We start from the raw sequence: 18,909 nt of genomic DNA on the forward strand, positions 1-18,909 counted from the left end.
TAATCTTGCCATGAGTAAAGCTTCAAAACTATACACCTTACTACATTCCTGTTGCTTCTCCAAAGAATCTTTTGAAAACGGGTCTGGGCCTAACAAAGGAATTATTGCTCTCAACTGCACAAGATGGAACTCAACCCTAAGACATTAAGACTCAACCATCAGACATTATACAATCTCTTGGAAGAACAAACACATAAAGAGGTAGCTTTCAGCAGCAGGGAACAGAACTACTTGCAAGAACTAGTTACCATCTTGAAACCTTCCCTTGAAGCAACTAACTTGATGCATGACATGTTAGTTAATGTTCTGTACCTGAACCAGCCTAACCAGGGCTCTCAAAGATCAACTGTGGAAAGATTCCAAGAAATCTTTGTCACTGTACAAATGACAGAATCAACACAGTAAGTGTCAATCTATGATCTGGCCATCCTACTAATCTCTTGCTAACAGTACTTTAACTCAACATTCTACATAATGTATTGGTATCAAAAATAGGTGAAGAACTAGGTCAAGAAACTTGCAAAAGGTAAACATCATTGAAACAGCAACAGCTGTTTGAACCATGGGAGTGAAATATGAAGTGTAGACTAGTTTTAAGAGAGCAATATTTTGGAACAAAAATGTAGAAGCTGCCTAAAATCTCTTTGAAAGAGGAGAGGCATGCTGAATGGCTCCAACTGCATTTTAAAAATACTTAATGTAAATTGAACAACAATTAATACTAGTTATTTTGTACACACTGTAAATGTGACCTGAAGTGATCCGATGAAATTAAACTTGAGAATCATGAGATACGACTCATCTGTACATTCAGACTTTATACTCAACCAGCACTACAAGTATGTTTTCTTATGCTACATGTTAGCCTATTGCTTATAACTATTTCAGTGATGGTGATTCACATTAAAAATACTTAATGTAAATTGAACAACAATTAATACTAGTTATTTTGTACACACTGTAAATGTGACCTGAAGTGATCCGATGAAATTAAACTTGAGAATCATGAGATACGACTCATCTGTACATTCAGACTTTATACTCAACCAGCACTACAAGTATGTTTTCTTATGCTACATGTTAGCCTATTGCTTATAACTATTTCAGTGATGGTGATTCACATTCACTGCATTTAACCATCATTAGATCAGGTCAGGTTAAAGTGCATGCATGACAAGTTAACTTAAAACTTGTTTTATTTTAGATTTTCTTCCATGTGTTCACTATACAGATTTGATCTTCCATATAATCATTATACAAATATGATCTTCCATACATTCGTTATATAGATTTGATCTTGACTCAGGCTAGCACAGTACTAGTAGAAACAAACACCAGCAGCAAGGAAGAAGATTATCCACCCCACAAGATCCCTTGACATTTTGTATGGTACAAGAGAAGCAGACATTGGTGTGGAGCTTCTGAAACATCAGTATCTTCCAAAATCAGTAGATACTTCAAGATATAGAAGGAATTTCATGTTGGTCAATAACAATGACCCCTTCAGGCTGTTTCCTGTAGCTATGAGTGCATTGTTTGTTCTTGCTTCTTGTTCTCTCAGTGAACAAGTGTTCAACCATGGAGGTATCATTAAGCATCCTCACAGAGCTAAGCTCAGTGAGAAAATGCTGCCTCAGCTGATAATACAAATATGTAGCAGTTTGTAAAGTGTATATTCTGATTACCTTCTTCTAGCCAGTGACATCATATACTTTGATGCTAATATTAAACACAATCATACTGCTAGTGCAGCTTGTCCAAAATAATAGAGTTCATACTTCCTTTATCAACCTGTGCGAGACATTGACATTGGATTTCCAATGTCATGAATTGTTACACACAAGGCACAAAGAATGTACCATCAGTTCATATTGGCACAACATCATGATCTAATTATATCCAGTTTATTTCATTTATATATATATATACATTGGAAAAGATCCCTTCCAAACAAACTATTACCAAGCCTGTGTAGAAACTGAGGGTACCTTATTTTGGCTTCTATGGACAACTAACAAAAAAGATCAGTGTTTCTCATTTATAGAACATTTTGCTAGTTCACAAACACATTTTATCATTATGACTTGACTTGGGACAAAATCACTTGTGACTTGATTTGAGATTTGTAGGAAATGACTTATGACTCGATTTGAGACTTGACCTTAATAACTTGCAATTTGACTTGGATGCACAAAAAAAAAAAAAAAGATTTGTCATCAATTCTGTTTATTACTAGTTCTATTAGTCTCTGACAGTAAGTTATAATTACAGTTTATTACTAATTATCTTAATGTCCTGTAAAAAGTTATTATTACACTTCATTAGAAGTTTTCCTCCAGCAACAAGTTATTATTACAGTTTGTTACTTTACATTCTCTAAATAATTTTTTCTTGCTCTACCTCATTCAGATGATAAAAGTATTCATGATTTCTTACAAGTGAGCAAAATCTATTAGTTATTTCCATTACCAGTTAAGCTTCTAAACATTTCTACTGGAAAACTGTGCTCTAACTTCATGTTTCTCATGCAAAGATATGAACTTGATGTTCATTGAGAATTATAAATAAAAAAAATAGACTTACTCGTTGCGTTATCATATTTGTACTCTTGGGTGTCATTTTTATTTTCCTGTTTTTCTCTCTCTCTTTCCAACTGATCCTTAAACTCTTCAAACCGACGAGCTGGGCCCTGATTGTTGGGATCGAAAAATTCAGTCGTGTTTCGCCCACATATCAATACTTGGATTAAGCGGGCAGTTGTGTTGTAACTTTCAAAACTAAGAAAATCTTGCACGTGTTCCAGTGAAATTTGTATGTTGTTTTGTAATTCCCACAAACTTTCTAAATTTGCAGCCTGAAAGAAAGTAAAGAATAACCATACAATTTTATCAGAACAAAAAGAAATCTCATTCTAGGTGAACATTACCAATGGATATCAAATGAGACAGTTAGAACAGATTCAAGTTTAAATATATTCAAACATTGTTACACATGATGAAAAGACACTGTTCTTAGTGAGCAATCAATTAAAACATCAAAGCTGTGTTGTTTCTCGTGGTACAGCAAACATAATTTTAGGTTGTACCTATGGAATTATTGAACACAAGTCTAAACATGCTGCAAAGTCATTGTATAGGTCATTGGGTAGATCACATCTGGAGAACTGTGTTTACTCTTGGGTTTCTTATCTTAGAAAGGACGTTGAAGTTTTAGAAAAAGAGTTCAGAGGAAGGATACTAAGGTGATATCTGTGACAGAAAACATGTCATACGAGAATTGGTCAGAGGAAGGATACTAAGGTGATATCTGTGACAGAAAACTTGTCATACGAGAATTGGTCAGAGGAAGGATACTAAGGTGATATCTGTGACAGAAAACTTGTCATACGAGAATTGGTCAGAGGAAGGATACTAAGGTGATATCTGTGACAGAAAACATGTCATACGAGAATTGGTCAGAGGAAGGATACTAAGGTGATATCTGTGACAGAAAACTTGTCATACGAGAATTGGTCAGAGGAAGGATACTAAGGTGATATCTGTGGCAGAAAACATGTCATACGAGAATTGGTCAGAGGAAGGATACTAAGGTGATATCTGTGACAGAAAACATGTCATATGAGAATTGGTTAAGATCTATGATGTTGTTTTATCTTGATAAACTAAGTAGTTACATAGAAAGTAATTAAGGTATTTAAAATTATCAAGGGAACAGATGGTATTGATCCATCATTTTTTTAATACTGAATGGTGAGAATTGTTGGAAAGGGAACACAAATATAAATTTTAGCAGAGTAAAAGTCATTTTCAAATAAAAAGAATGGGTTGCTTTCAGATGTGGCAGATACAGTTAATTTAAGGGAGTTTAAGAAAAGGTTTGATAAATACTTGAATAACAAGGTCTGGTTTCGAGTTTTTTGGTGTCCAATTTAGATGCACCAATAGGTCCTTTTTTCCTTATTTTTTATGTTGTATTGATCAACTGTTTAGACACTCATGATAAACAGTATAAAATTTTGAAATTCAATGAAAATTTACAGAACTTTTTAGCTTTCAGCATAAGAACAAATCTTTCTCAGGAGACCATCTCAAATATATGATAAGCAATCTCTTGGAATTAGGTTGTAATTTGTGATAACAGTAACAAGAACTAGATTTAGAAAATGTAAAACACACAAGTTAACAGCCACAAAACATCTGAAATATTGAAAAAAAGTTCTCCAAGAACATTTTATTTGATAAAATTCTCTTATAGGAACCCAGATTTTGAAACGTAATGATATTTATAGAATATTCTATCCACTAAAAGGTATTGTTACAAGCTTGTCTGCTTGGTTTTAGAACAAGTGTTTGAAAAGTTAAAATATAAAAGACTGGGTATGGTATATTAAAATTACTTTGAATATGCAAATCACCAAATCACAGGACAAACACAGCTGAAAATAGAATTGTAGTAGAATGGAAAGTATCAGACCCACATTTTCACATTGTTTGGCATTACATTGGTAATGCAGTGTCACCAAAAACTAATTGCTTTTGTGAATAGTATACAGCAGCCCTTTCTTGATGTAAAATATTCTTATACTCAAACTATAAAGAAGTGTAGACATCACAGATTTAGAATTTCCAAGGGAATGCTTCCAATTAACAATGCTTCAAAATAATGGAGTACAAGTTATCATCATTATAATAATCATGTCTTGCCTCTAAGTCTGAGCATAGGTCAAATATATTAATATGGTACTTGTCTTATGACATTGGATTTTCCCAAAGTACGTGCATCTCCCCACCACATTCACTTCTAAGTCGTAAAAGTTATAGCTCTCCAACATCCATAAAAAGATGCCATCTCATTTTTGCAGTAGAAATTTCATTCTGACAAGTCTCTATGTTTGGTGGCTCAGCTTTCTTCACACAAGTTGTCATCATTATGTCATCCTTTGCTTCTGCCAACTAAAATCTTTCTCTTTGTGCAGAGTGAAGAGCAACAACCATGGTCTTGTATATTCTAGGTGAGTTAGGTTCTTGAACCTCACCTTTAAACTAAATACCTGTCCTGGTTAAATTTTAAAACATTCAGTGGCAAAGGTCACCCATGTGTGTCAGGTAACAGTACACAACATAACCAAGAAACATCTCTCTTTGGAAAAACAAAAGAATTCATGAGTACGCAAGTTTCTTCCACAATATTTCCATTTCACATATCAAGCAGCTGGAGAACAAGTCAGGAATTTACACTATTCCATACAATAACATACCAGTTAGGTTAATGAACGCAGAACTTGTTTATAACCGTGTGATCAAACTACTGAAACAGGCAGACATTGGAAAACCATTATCCTTGTATAATAGATGTGTTATTGGAAAGCCTACAGGGAAGAAAACTATGCTTTAGTTACATAAATCTTGTGCCAAAGCCTTTTGTAATGGAAAATCCACTGGAGTGTCAGTGTTATGATAAACCATGACATCAAATGCAATGATGTGGTGAGACTCCAGAGTCATTACAGTACAATGTACTAAGCTTTTACAAAAAAAAAAAATCTTATATAACAACAGCATAGCATATAAACAAATAAAAGTAACTACAACTAACTTTCATAGGCTGATGACAAACAAGAAAATGTTATATACTGTTGCAGATAATGACTTGTCATAAACCAGTACAGAAATTATCGTTTATATTACATGGTAAAGAGTAAGCACAAGGTTATTTTTTGTTTTTTCAATAAACATACAAAAACAGGTCTAAAATGACCCAACAGGCACATTTGATTACAGTATTTAGTTGAACTTCCTCAATTTTCATAGTATCTATCTATTGCATACCTTTTAGGGTATCATCACAAGTAAATGAATGAATGTTAAATAAAAGTGAAGAGAAACTTTATATATATCTAGATATCTTTTTACATCAGTAGGCATTAAATCCTACACATGAAAAACCAAACATATGGCAAGTTGACAATCTTTTTACAGTTGGTAAAAGTGAAATATTAAAAACAACATCTAGTTATATACCTTGAAAAAATCTACATTGTTTTTGATGATGGAAAAAAAAAAGATTGTTATATCCATTTATAGACTCTAAAGTATTCAGGGTGCAGCCCTTACTATATAGGCTTTAGTGGAAGGTGATTTTAACAAACTGTTATGAGCATTTTGATCTACTCGAAAGTGCTTAGGTTCTCTATTTTCCCGAGTGACTTCAGAAATATTCTTTATGTTCAGGAAAACATAAACAAAATAAAGGTTAAAAGTACTAACACTCTGTTTACTAAATGAATCTCTACCTCTGTTACAACTTCCTTAACAGAATAAGCAACAGCTTCCCACTGCTCCAGATTCATGGCATTTCCCATGTTTTGCTCCAGTATTCCCGATATCTGAATGTAAGAAATTTTATTGTAAATATACATATATCAGCTGAATAATGAAATAGAAAAAACAACTGCAGTATATATAGAGGAACGTAATACTTCATAACTATGCTGGTATATCACTTGCACAACAGATTACAAAGTGACACAGGTGTGGAGATTACACTTGCAAAAACATATTACAAAGTAACACAGGAGTAAAGATTACACTTGCAACAACAGATTATAGAAGAATAAGACTTAGAAAATATGAAACATCATCAGCAAAACAATAAACATTTACCTCCATATTTTAAAATAGCCCAGAGATTCAATACTAACAGTTAATACAATTCAGAATTTTTTTTATGATGGGTTTTATAAACAAGTTTTTAGGTAATAAATAATGTGCAAGATCTCTCTATATACCAGTAGCTAAAAAACTTACTAAACAAGTGGTGGTTAATGAATAACAAATCACTCTTTCTGTTTTTTCAGTGATTTCTATCTTAGCATCAAATTACCCACTGACTGACATTCAGTCATTTACCTTACTATGGTACACACTTTCACATAAACTCCACTGATCACTTAGAATGAAGAGTCAGCTCACATGATACACATATAAACTCCACTGATCACTTTGAGAGTCCGATCACATAATACACACTTTCATATAAACTCCACTGATCACTCAGATTGAGAGTCAGATCACATGATACACACTTTCATATAGACTCCATTGATCACTCAGATTGAGGAGTCAGATCACATGATACACACTTTCATATAAACTCCATTGATCACTCAGATTGAGAGTCAGATCACATGATACACACTTTCATATAAACTCCATTGATCACTCAGATTGAGGAGTCAGATCACATGATACACACTTTCATATAAACTCCACTGATCACTTAGAATGAAGAGTCAGCTCACATGATACACGCTTTTATATAAACTCCACTGATCACTCAGATTGAGGAGTCCGATCACATAATACACACTTTCATATAAACTCCACTGATCACTCAGATTGAGGAGTCAGATCACATGATACACACTTTCATATAGACTCCATTGATCACTCAGATTGAGGAGTCAGATCACATGATACACACTTTCATATAAACTCCATTGATCACTCAGATTGAGGAGTCAGATCACATGATATATACTCTCACTGATCACTTAGAATGATGAATCAGCTCTCAACACATATCTAAAGACATTTTTACATTTTCTAAGCAGCAATAAAACATATGAACATCAGCACAATATGTTTTGCTCTTTAAATAATTATTATTCTTAATTACATGACAGTCAAGCATTAGAAAAACTAGACATCTGTATTTTACAAAATAACCATTTCATCTACACAGTTAGTATAAAACATTAAAATATGTGTTGAAATTTGGAAACTACTACAAAATGAACTGAAATTAAGCATTTATAGTTGGCACTTTTAATTTATACACTTAGCATTAATTCTAAGATAAAAATAACAAGAAACACTTTACTACTTTACAGCAGTGTTTTTACACTTACCTGACGCAACAGTTCTAAGATATCAAGATTTTTTCCTAGTTCCAATATTACATGTTTCCACTCATCAGATGTAAGTTTACAGAGATCATTAATGAATAGTTTAAAATCTCCCTCTTCAGGTGGTGAGAGAAGTTTTCTGAGTCTGTCCCCTTTACAGACAAAAGCAGGCACTGACAAACGTCCTCTTGCAAACAACTAGAAGAAGGGTGGCATGTAATATATTGCAGCAATGTTACTTGTTATTAAAAGTTATTTGCACTATCATATCTTGTTTAAAAATTATACAATCAATTTCATAAGACATCCATACCTGAATTAACCATCATACCACAAGTTTCTGAAAGAAACTGAAACCTCCATACCTTGGTTAACCATCATACCACAAACTTCATAATGAAACTAAAACCTTCTTACCTTGATTAACTATCATACCACAAGCTTCACAAAAAACTGTAACCTTAATACCTTGTTTAACCATCATACTACAAGTTCTGTGAAGAAACTGTAATCTTAATACTTTGGTTAACCATCATATCACAAGCTTCATAAAGAAACTGTAACCTTAATACCTTGGTTAACCATCATACCACAAGTTTTGTGAAGAAATTGTAACCTTGGCCACAAGATTAATAAATAAACAGTAACCATCATACCATGGTTAACCATCCTACCACAAGTTTCATAAAGCAACTGAAAACTTCATATCATGGTTAAATATCATACTATATGTTTCATAAAGAAACTAAAACCTTCACACCATGGTTAATTATCATATCATAAAGAACTAAACAGAACATCTTTATAATCTCCACATTACAAGCCGATACACACCTGAGGTATTCCCCCTATTTTGATTCTACTTTTCAACAAGGATTCCACTGTATCTTTTGTCAATCCATATGACTGGTTAAGCACAGATTCAGAAACTTCACCCACATCTCTGAGGATGTGACTCATGTTTATTTCTCCTTTAATGTAAAAAACAAAACAAAACAAAACAAAACATACATTAATGTAGGGTCATTTAAAACAACATTATTCCCCTGAACAACATGTGAAGTAATACATCATAAGACTACTAATTATGGTATTATTCAGTGAATTACATAAACCTAATATGAAAATACATTCCTCTAGAATACAGAATTGCATGTATATATATAATTTTAATAAAGTGACACAATGACTTCTGACATACATATTCATCTCAAACACAGACTGTACAAGACTAACTTTCTATAGATTATGTCAATCAGTTTAATCTCAAACACAGACTGTACAAGACTAACTTTCTATAGATTATGTCACTTCAATCAGTTTAATCTCAAACACAGCTTGCTTGTAACAGACTTTCTATAGAATATGTTACCTCATTCAGCTTACTCTCAAACAAAGGCTGCAACAGGCTACCTTTCCCAGCTTCTGTTACACATATATTTGTTTATAAGAAAGAAACAATTAAAGGCAGCAGTTACACTTCAGTAATATTGTTCTTGGTCTAATTAAAATAAAACACTGCTCACTATACTTAACTATTAAGTAAATAATAAAACAAAAGATAACAAGTACCTTTAATATTTTCATTGCGAATATTGAGGTTCATGTCATATGCCCTATTTTTGATCAATAATGACAATTCAATTACTACTGAACCAATTAGGACTAGAAAATACAAACTTGGTATATATTTTTTCCTATATTTTTAACATCATAAATTCATTACAAGATCAGTTCCTTTCCAGTATTTAATTTTATATTTTTTTATTTCCTTCAAAACTTTCCTTACCTTTTAAGGAAGAATCTGGGTCGGTTAATCTCTTCACAAATAAAGTTAATGACTTTAAATTAGTAGAAAGTTTATCAAACATTTCAAAATTTTTAGATTCTATTTGTTTCTTGAAGATATTTCCCACATCAGAAACAGCTCTCATAACTCTGTAAGATAACAATGTTAAAAAGTAAAAAAGTGATACTCAGCTTCCACTTATTAAATTTCAGTAATTTTTGTTCTTTGGAAGGATCATAAACTTGAACTTTTAATTTTTGGCAAAAAAAAAAGGAAATCCATTTTGTTCTAAACATCTGAGCACTTATTAAACCCTTACTATGTACATTACATGTTCTCTAATTACCTCAGAATAAGTGTTAACTCCATAATGTGGTCGATGCCACAATTCCTTGCTCAACAGCATAACATCAAAACAGTTAAATTTTATTTTGCAATTACATTTGAAAAGTGTATGAAGAATTGAAACTTTGAATTAGATTCATGAATTAACATGCATGATGCCAGTAATATAACATTACAACTTGCTTAATGTTTTTCAAATATTTCAAAAAGTGAAACATTTTGTGTATGAAACTTATTAAAAACAATGTTTTCCCCTCTAATAAAACTTGTATTCATCCTTAGAACAACAAATAAATGAATAAAGTTATCTCATCTATAATCTCTGGGGTGGAGACTTCACTAAAAAACAATCTGTGCTTAAATACTACAAGACTTGTTCAAAAGAAATCTAAAACATTAAAATGTGTTGTACAAAACAGTGAATATCTGGCACAAATATCAAAGAAAAAAAGTATTACTAAGAGGTGCAAAAACGAAGCTCGGGAAACATATTTATTTAAGCAGCCACAAAGTTAAACCATAAGGAAACAGGTATATCTAACAGTCCTCTGTAATTAAATAGTCACATGCATAAGTTCATTTTTCAGTAAAACCATAAATTCCTGATTTCAACATAAAAGCTGCTTCAGATATACTTAGGAAATGTTGTTGTTAGTTCCTTTTGGTAAGAACTTGCATTTTCAATAAGCAGGCAAAAAGAAAAGCAAAATAAAAAGAAACATATATCATTTGGTTGCTAAACATTAACTACATACAAAACAGGATACACTTTTAGTTATTATCTAGTATATATAGGTTAAATATGTTTAATTCAACATATGTTTACTCACATGGAAGTGTTAAATGTTGGCACCTCACTTGGAGACTGACCATTCACAACTTGTGAATAGCAAGTATTGTTAAATGTACAGATTGTGCTTTTTAAAAATGGTAATATTCCTGCAGATGGCAAGGCCTTCTCATCAAAATGGCCTTCAAATATAAAAAAATAAATGTAAGTTGTTAGTGTACACAATGAAATTGGAAGATTAAAAATAAAAAACATGCTTAAGAAATTCAACTATGTGTACAATAACTTCCACTGAACCTTTTAAATTGTGTTACTTCAATAATATAACACTGTTCACATTTCTTCTTATGCTTCAATACCATATCTACAAGTGATTATTATACTTGATTAATACGGAGTAGACCAAAATTATCTTTCCTATTTTACAATTTAATAATTAAGTAACTACAAATATACAACAATGCAATTTTCAATATATTGTAGCCCAATGCAAACAGTTATTATTGGTGTTTTTTTTCATTGCAGTGAATAGTGTTACCTCACAAACTGGCAATTGTGCAAGAAAAGGTTTAGTATAATGGAATGGTTAGGCCAATTCAGTGACCTCTACATTTGCCAAACATCATTCCACTAGACATCTTTATTTGGTGGTATGTTAAGGACACCACATACTGCAAACCTATGATAAACATTACAGCTAAATGTCAGGATAACAAATAGCATTACCACTGCAACATGTAGACAAGTTGCAGCAAACATGGACTGAAATCCAATACCAGTTAGACGTGCTGAGAGTCCCTAATGGTGCTCACATAAAAAACCTACAGACACATCAACAAATACTGTATGAGTCAGGCTACAAGACATTGGAAACTGCACGACTGTATTTTCTTAGTTAGTTAATTATTAAATAGAAAAGATAATTTTGGTCCAATCTGTATATCTCTACTCACATTCGTCCCTATATTATAATAAATTTATATTCACACACACCATTACATTTGAATAATATATCTCTACTCCTCTATTTTCTTATATTTTACTAATATAATTATACTTGCATTAGTTATTACACTTCATTAATATATCTTCCCACACTCTTAGAATTTATAATAAATTTATACTCACAACTGTCACTATACTTGAATAATGCATCTATATTCACATTAGTTCATATATTTTAAAATAATATATATCAACTCACATTCATGTATGTATAACTTTAATCCACGTGTCCTCACCCACGTCAATATTAAAAAGAGAAACAATGGCCATACTAGTTCCACTACCACTCGGACCTATTAAGATTAAAGCTTGCTTTAAAAAAAATATATAAACATATATAAGCATAAACACCTCATAAAAATCTTTAACTTTGTACAGTTATAAGATTAGGTTTCATCAATAAACCAGCTTTTTTTTAGCTACAAATAATCATTTCAAAAGAAGTTACTTAAAAGATAAAACTACTTGTTGCAGTCATATATTATATCTTGTCCAAATTAATTACCAACAATAAAGAAAATCTTAAAATAGAAGTAGGACCCTTGATGGAAGATAAAAGAAGGCTAGTATCAGATGATTACGAGATGGCTTAGTTATTGTGGGACCCTTTGATGGATGATAATAGAAGGCTATTATCAAATGATTACGAGATGGCTTAGTTATTGTAGGCCCCTAGATGGATGATAATAGAAGGTTAGTTTGTTCTTTTTATTATAGCAAAGCCACACTCGGCTATCTGCTGAGTCCACTGAGGGGAATCAAACCCCTGATTTTAACGTTGTAAATCCATAGACTTACCACTGTACCAGCAGGGCACAAGAAGGCTAGTATCAGATGATTACAAGATGTTTTGGTTATTGTAGGACCCTTGATGGATGATAAAAGAAGGCTATTATCAAATGATTACGAGATGACTTGGTTATTAAATTGTACTTGATCAGTCCATTCAAGCAAGGTGATATTTCTAGTTGTAGAGCAAATAGGATGTTGGGTTGTATCTACAAAAATACTGAATACAAGTCTAAAAAAGTTATAATTTCGTTCTGCAGGTCACTGGTTAGGCCACATTTGGAATATCATAGTCAGTCTTGGGCTTTGTACCACATAAAAGACATTAAATTGTTGGAAGTAATTCAGAGATAGTTACTAGAATGGTACCATGGATGGAGGGTTATCAAATGAGGAGAGGTAGAAATCTCTGAATTTATTATTTTGAAAGAGGAAAAGTTTGGGGGGATTTGATTGAGAAGTTCAAGATTGTAATGTTAGTGCATCATCTTTTTTTTTTTTCCATATCTAATAGTGCAATAGTACAATTAGGAGAAACAAATATAAATTTTAGCAGGGTAGGAGTCATCTTCTGCTAAGATGGTTTCATTTTTCTAACCGAGTGGGTGGTATTTGGAATGAGTTGCCTTTAGATGTTGTAGTGGCAGTAAATTTAATGGACTTTAAGAAAAACTTTGATAAATATATGAATGATAAATACTGGTTTTACTATTTTATATTTATTTTTTAAATCATTTTAATTCAGTTTAGAGGATAGAAGAGCCAAGACGGACCAATGGATCCCACGATGTTCCAAAAAATTAAGTTACAATCAAGTCTAGTTATTAATAAATTACTTTTTCATTGGTAGACAATAATTACTTATACTGTTTAGCAATTAATATCTACTAATAAAAATAACTTTTCTAGACTACTAAAAAAAGGCAAAAATCCTTTCAACTCAGTATATCAAAAGTCAAGAAGCAATGAAAAAAAATTTCTTCTTCTAGAAACAGTTTATTAACTTCTATAAATACTACAAGTCTTCTACAAAGGCTAATTTTAAAATGTAAAAAGCAGCATTCCACATTTTGAACAGATCACAAATGGAAATGAGATCAAATAAAATATCTACCCCATCAAAACTTGGATCCAAAGGACTAAAGAAAGATACAAGCAAATTATACACATAAAATCATGCTTAATAACAAGATGAGTGTTTAAGAAACAATGTAGGTATTAACAACTTGAAAAGTTTTAAACATATGTTAACAAACAAATGTAAGTAATTTTTACTACAAGTCTTCTACAGAGGCCACTCTCAAAAGGAGCAATCAGTCCAAGAATTCACTTGAAGAACAGATTTTATAGAATTTCCAACATACTAGTAATGCAGCCTTCAAGCTCAAATGGTAAAATACACAATTTATACACTGTTAAGTTATGATACCTAGAGAGGCACCAACAGTACAGATTGTAAATTCACATGGAGTAATAAACAGTTCATACATTCTTCACTTGTGATCTCTATACTAGCAATAACAGCACATGATGATGCATCAGACAAAGTTATCACATTACTCTCCATGGCTTTTTTAAAGTAGTATTTTTGGCTCAATGTTCAAGGTCTAATTGCTGATGTGACGTGACATGTTACATTTCTTCCCTGTATTCTTGGATCAATGTGTAAGGCTCAGTTGCTGATGTAATGTGAAACATTATGTTTATTTCTTGATATTCTTGGTTCAATATTCAAGATCTAGTTGCTGATGTGATGTAACATGTTATGTTTCTTCTCTGTATTTTTGGTTCATTGTTCAAGGTCTAGCTGCTGATGTAATGACACATGTTATTGTTGGTTCAATGTGTGATGCCTTTCTAGTTGCTGATGTAATGTAACACATTATGCTTCTTCCTGGCATTGTTGGTTCAATGTGCATGGTGTAGTTGCTAATGTAACGTAACATGTTATGTTTTCAGCTTTGCTGTGAAAATTACAATTCAATCCCTTGATTTTTACAAAGTTAGAAACCTGTGTTTTATCCTTATGATATAAAAAGATGTTTTCTCATAACAGGTAATGTAAATGATGCTCACCTTTTGTCTCTTGTGAAGCGTAAAATTCTTCCAAAGTAGCAGATAAATTTGATTCCTTAACCCCATACTTCTACAAAGGAAAATAACATACATGTTAGTTTATTCAACATTTTATAATCTATAACAGAACAACTAATCTCAGTCTTCTTCTCAAGACACAGTTAAGCCTTTTAAAAAATTGAGCATTACACTTCAATGAAAGAACTGAAAGGATAATTAATGCAATTACCATATAATTCTTGAAACTGCAATCCAAAGGACTGAAGAATGATGCAAGCAAATTATACACATTAAAACATGCTTAATGACATGATAAAAGTTTGTTTAAAAACAAGCTTGGTATTAAAAAGTTGAAAAGTTTTAAACATATTTTGACAAATTAATTTCTTTACTATAAGTCATCCTTCTGTAGTAGTGGTAAAGCATTCTTTTTCTCATTTTAAACCAAGATGCTGATATTTTCCTTAACTGTTAGTATTATCACAATTTGAAAATTTCTGAAGAACTATTACATTAGTAGAAGTAGATAGAAAAATAAACACAAAGAAAGCCAGAAAGATCAGCAAATAAACAGGTAAATAGAACAGCTACAAGAGACTCAGAAAGATAGAAACAAACATGTAATCAGAAAGACAGAACTATAAAGATAGGCATAAGGAAAGAAAGACAGAAGAAAGTTTATGTAAAGTTGTATTTTCTATACTTCTTTAATCAATTAGCATTTCAGGTATAATAATATTAATAAATATCAGAATGTATTGACAACATTAAAATACAATATTAATACCCAAAACACTTAAGCATTTGAACTAAATTTAACATATATGTTATTAAATACCATATCTTGACAATCTGATAACCTTAAATATCAAATCAACATCACTAGTAATAAAGTATAAATAAAAATCACCCAACACGTCTATACAATTGCTAGCCCTAATTGTTCATTTCTGTTTGAATATTTCAGAATTAAAGGAATTCAGAGAATGAGGTCTCTAAATTGTTAAAAAATTCATAAAACTTTAAAGATGCAAAAAGGAGCTTATTATCCCATCAAAGATGTCCCTTCCAGCTCCCAACACTTATTACTCCTTATTTCTCCTGTATTCATCCAGTCTGTTCTTGAACTCAACTACATTTTTTGCCTCAACCACCCTTGAATGTAGTTTATTCCAAAAGCCAATCACCCTCTTTGAAAAGGAATACTGTCTCACCTGCAGATGACTTCTACATTGCCAAAATTTGAATTTATGACCTATTGTCCTGTTGTTTTCACTGGTAAACACAAATACCATTAATAATCTTAAGCACCTCAATCAAATCCCCTCTGACCCTTCTCCTCTCTAAAGAAAATAAATGCAAAGATTTAAGTCTCTCCTCATAAGACAATCCTACCATCCCAGGTATCATCCTAGTGGCTCTTCTCCAACAAGTGAGTAAGTAACTCAAAGCTGTAGACAATACTCTACATGAGGCCTTACAGGTGATCTATAATCTATAAACAATAATATCCCTTGTCTTGTATTCATTGCTTATATAGATGTTACCCAAAATCCTATTATCCCTATTGCTAGCTACAATATACTGTTTAGTACATCTTAACTTCATTATAGTCAGAAAAAAAATCCTACAGTCTTGAAAAATTCCATTAGAGTTCACAACAAAAAACAACTGATGAAAGCTAATGTCATGATGCCCATATCATATTAAATTCCATTAGACTGAATTACAGAAAGTAGATGTAATGATGTCCAGATCGTGAATTACATACCATTAGACTGAATTATAGAAAATAAGTATTATCAGGTTCAGGAGGAAAAATTCCATTCCATTAAATTGTGTACAGGAAAACTGAAGGCAGGTGTTACAGTGCTCAGATTTTCCTTGATATCACGAATGAATGAAATTTATTCAGATTGTATTATAAAAGAAAGTTACAAAAGTAGCCAACATAATGTCCAAATCATGAAACATTCCAACAGATTGTACTACAGAAAACAAATTGATGAAGACAGACACTATGACTGATACTACGGGTAAGAAAGTTTCCATACACACTCTTTATTAAGTTTGTACCAAAAAAAAAAAACACAAATAAATCACTTTTAACAATTTTCCTCTATTTACATCTTTTATTAATATTCTGAATTTTCGACTTGAATTTCCTGCCGACATTTATTACAATTAAGAAAAAGGGATAATAAATGAATTTGCACATGACTACAACAATAAATGTAATTATTTCTTTTTTCTCTCTTTTAATTGTTGTGAATTTTGAAATGATGATTATATTTCATAATAGAATGTTTCATTTTTTATTAGCTACTTTATTAAACATTTACATACCAGAAAAAGCCACAACTAGTTAAAAATTAATTTCACGATGAACTTGGTGCACTCAAACGTTTAATGTTTCAAACTTAAAAGCAAACTTCTGAGACTTCATTTATTCTGAGAACTTGGCAGTGGTCTTAAGTGCCAATTATAAATAAATAGACTAAGTACAATTGTACATATACTTTGAAGTTCATACACAAACAGTTATGCTATTACACTTCATTTACCTTACATGTACACTGAAAATTGCTCACATAGGAAATATAAAAGACTATCCTTTATATATTGTAAATTCAACACATGCTTACACAGTTATTAGAGCTCTAAACACCTGTCTTCCTATTCAAGTCTACCTGCTTATACATGACCAAAAACCAAATTAGCATCTTTTGATAAAACACCCAAAAGACTACCACAAAGTCCTTAAAAACAATAGACATAAATATTGAATGAAAAAATATATTTTCAAGTTTTATACAGCAAATTACAATCACTAAGTGTCGATCCATTAAAAATCACATTTTTTATAACATTATCAATATTTCTCTAAGGCAAGGTTTAACATTAGTTCACACACAAAAATAAAATTTATAAGATAATTTACCAATGAATTATTTGATTATACTCTCAATTAGTTCCCGAAAAAAAATAATGAATACTTTAGTTTGTGATCAGATATTTTTGAACCCGTAAATATTCTCCTACCCCAAAAAAGTACACAATGAATATTTTTTACTTTAATTATGTAATTAACAGTAAAAACTTTTTCAATGTCAGTCACTGAGTATATTAGTATCATGCACTTTTTATATATATTAAAACTATTTAAATTAAAATAACTATCACAGAACACATCCTTAATACTTTCTTACTTCAAGAATTAGACCAGAAATTACATTACTTTTAGCTTAAAAAAAGTTGTTGTTGGTGTTGCAGTTAAAAACTACAATGCAATTTCATGCCTTCTTCCCAGTTACAAGAGCTCTGCTGTTGTTCTTTCTGCCAATGTCAAATATCACAATACTCTAGGACCCCTTACTAATGACAGCATGTACAGTGATATCATTCCAATGGATACACATGAATCAAAGAGTACAAAAGGAAAAATATATAAAGATATCTAATATATATCACAGATAACCTTCACTATGATAAAATCTTCACACTTCCCATCAAGTTGTGAATATCAAATTTCAAGGTTAGTTAAAAAAAAAAAACACATCTGTCTCACCTACCCAAATCAATTCCATAAAAAGTGTAAGATTACTGAACTGATAACTTTGTGCTATCAACTAATATTATACACAACTGATCTTTGATATAAGAAAACCTTCCCAAAAGAAATCTGGCCCAGCATGGCCAGGTGGGTTAAGGATCAACTCGTAATCAAAGGATTGCAGGTTCGAATCCTCATCACACCAAACGTGCTCGTCCTTTCAGCCGTGGGGGCATTATAATGTTACAATCAATCCCACTATTCCTTGGTAAAAGAGTAGCCCAAGAGTTGACGATGGGTGGTGATGACTAGCTGCCTTCCCTCTAGTGTTACACTGCTAAATTAGGGACAGCTAGCTCAGATTGCCCTCGAGTCGCTTTGTGCAAAATTCAAAAAACAAAACAAACCAAAAATAATCAGCTCTATTCAAACACTGCAATTCTTATAGCAATAAAGTCTACCAAGATGTTGAGCTATGATTAAAAATTCCAATCTCATTCATCATTACTGTTCATTCCTTTATGTCTTGTCCAAAATTAAAATGCCAGTTAGAAAGAAAGCTTTTCCAGCAATGAGATACTTGCATCTACTTGTTACTTAATAATAACAACTATGGGTGCACTTGACACTGACTACTCCATTCTGCCCAGAAAAAA

At 31.7% G+C, this 18,909-nt stretch overlaps 1 protein-coding gene across 4 annotated transcripts in view; it reads right to left on the reverse strand.

Moving 5' to 3' along the window:
• LOC143248740 (phospholipid-transporting ATPase ABCA1-like) overlaps positions 1–18,909 on the reverse strand; it is a 75,382-nt gene that overhangs the window by 52,115 nt on the left and 4,358 nt on the right. For all 4 annotated transcript variants that reach the window (XM_076497416.1, XM_076497418.1, XM_076497415.1 and 1 more), the window contains exons 2-9: positions 14,701–14,770; positions 12,035–12,128; positions 10,871–11,012; positions 9,696–9,844; positions 8,741–8,877; positions 7,910–8,104; positions 6,293–6,385; positions 2,584–2,854 (exon numbers count right to left, since the gene is read on the reverse strand). In XM_076497416.1, the coding sequence (XP_076353531.1) occupies positions 2,584–2,854; positions 6,293–6,385; positions 7,910–8,104; positions 8,741–8,877; positions 9,696–9,844; positions 10,871–11,012; positions 12,035–12,128; positions 14,701–14,766 (1,147 nt within the window). In that variant the 5' untranslated portion in view covers positions 14,767–14,770. The remainder of the gene's footprint in view (positions 1–2,583; positions 2,855–6,292; positions 6,386–7,909; positions 8,105–8,740; positions 8,878–9,695; positions 9,845–10,870; positions 11,013–12,034; positions 12,129–14,700; positions 14,771–18,909) is intronic.

This window comes from Tachypleus tridentatus, chromosome 4 (genome assembly GCF_004210375.1).
Source record: "Tachypleus tridentatus isolate NWPU-2018 chromosome 4, ASM421037v1, whole genome shotgun sequence".
Lineage (NCBI taxonomy): Eukaryota > Metazoa > Arthropoda > Merostomata > Xiphosura > Limulidae > Tachypleus > Tachypleus tridentatus.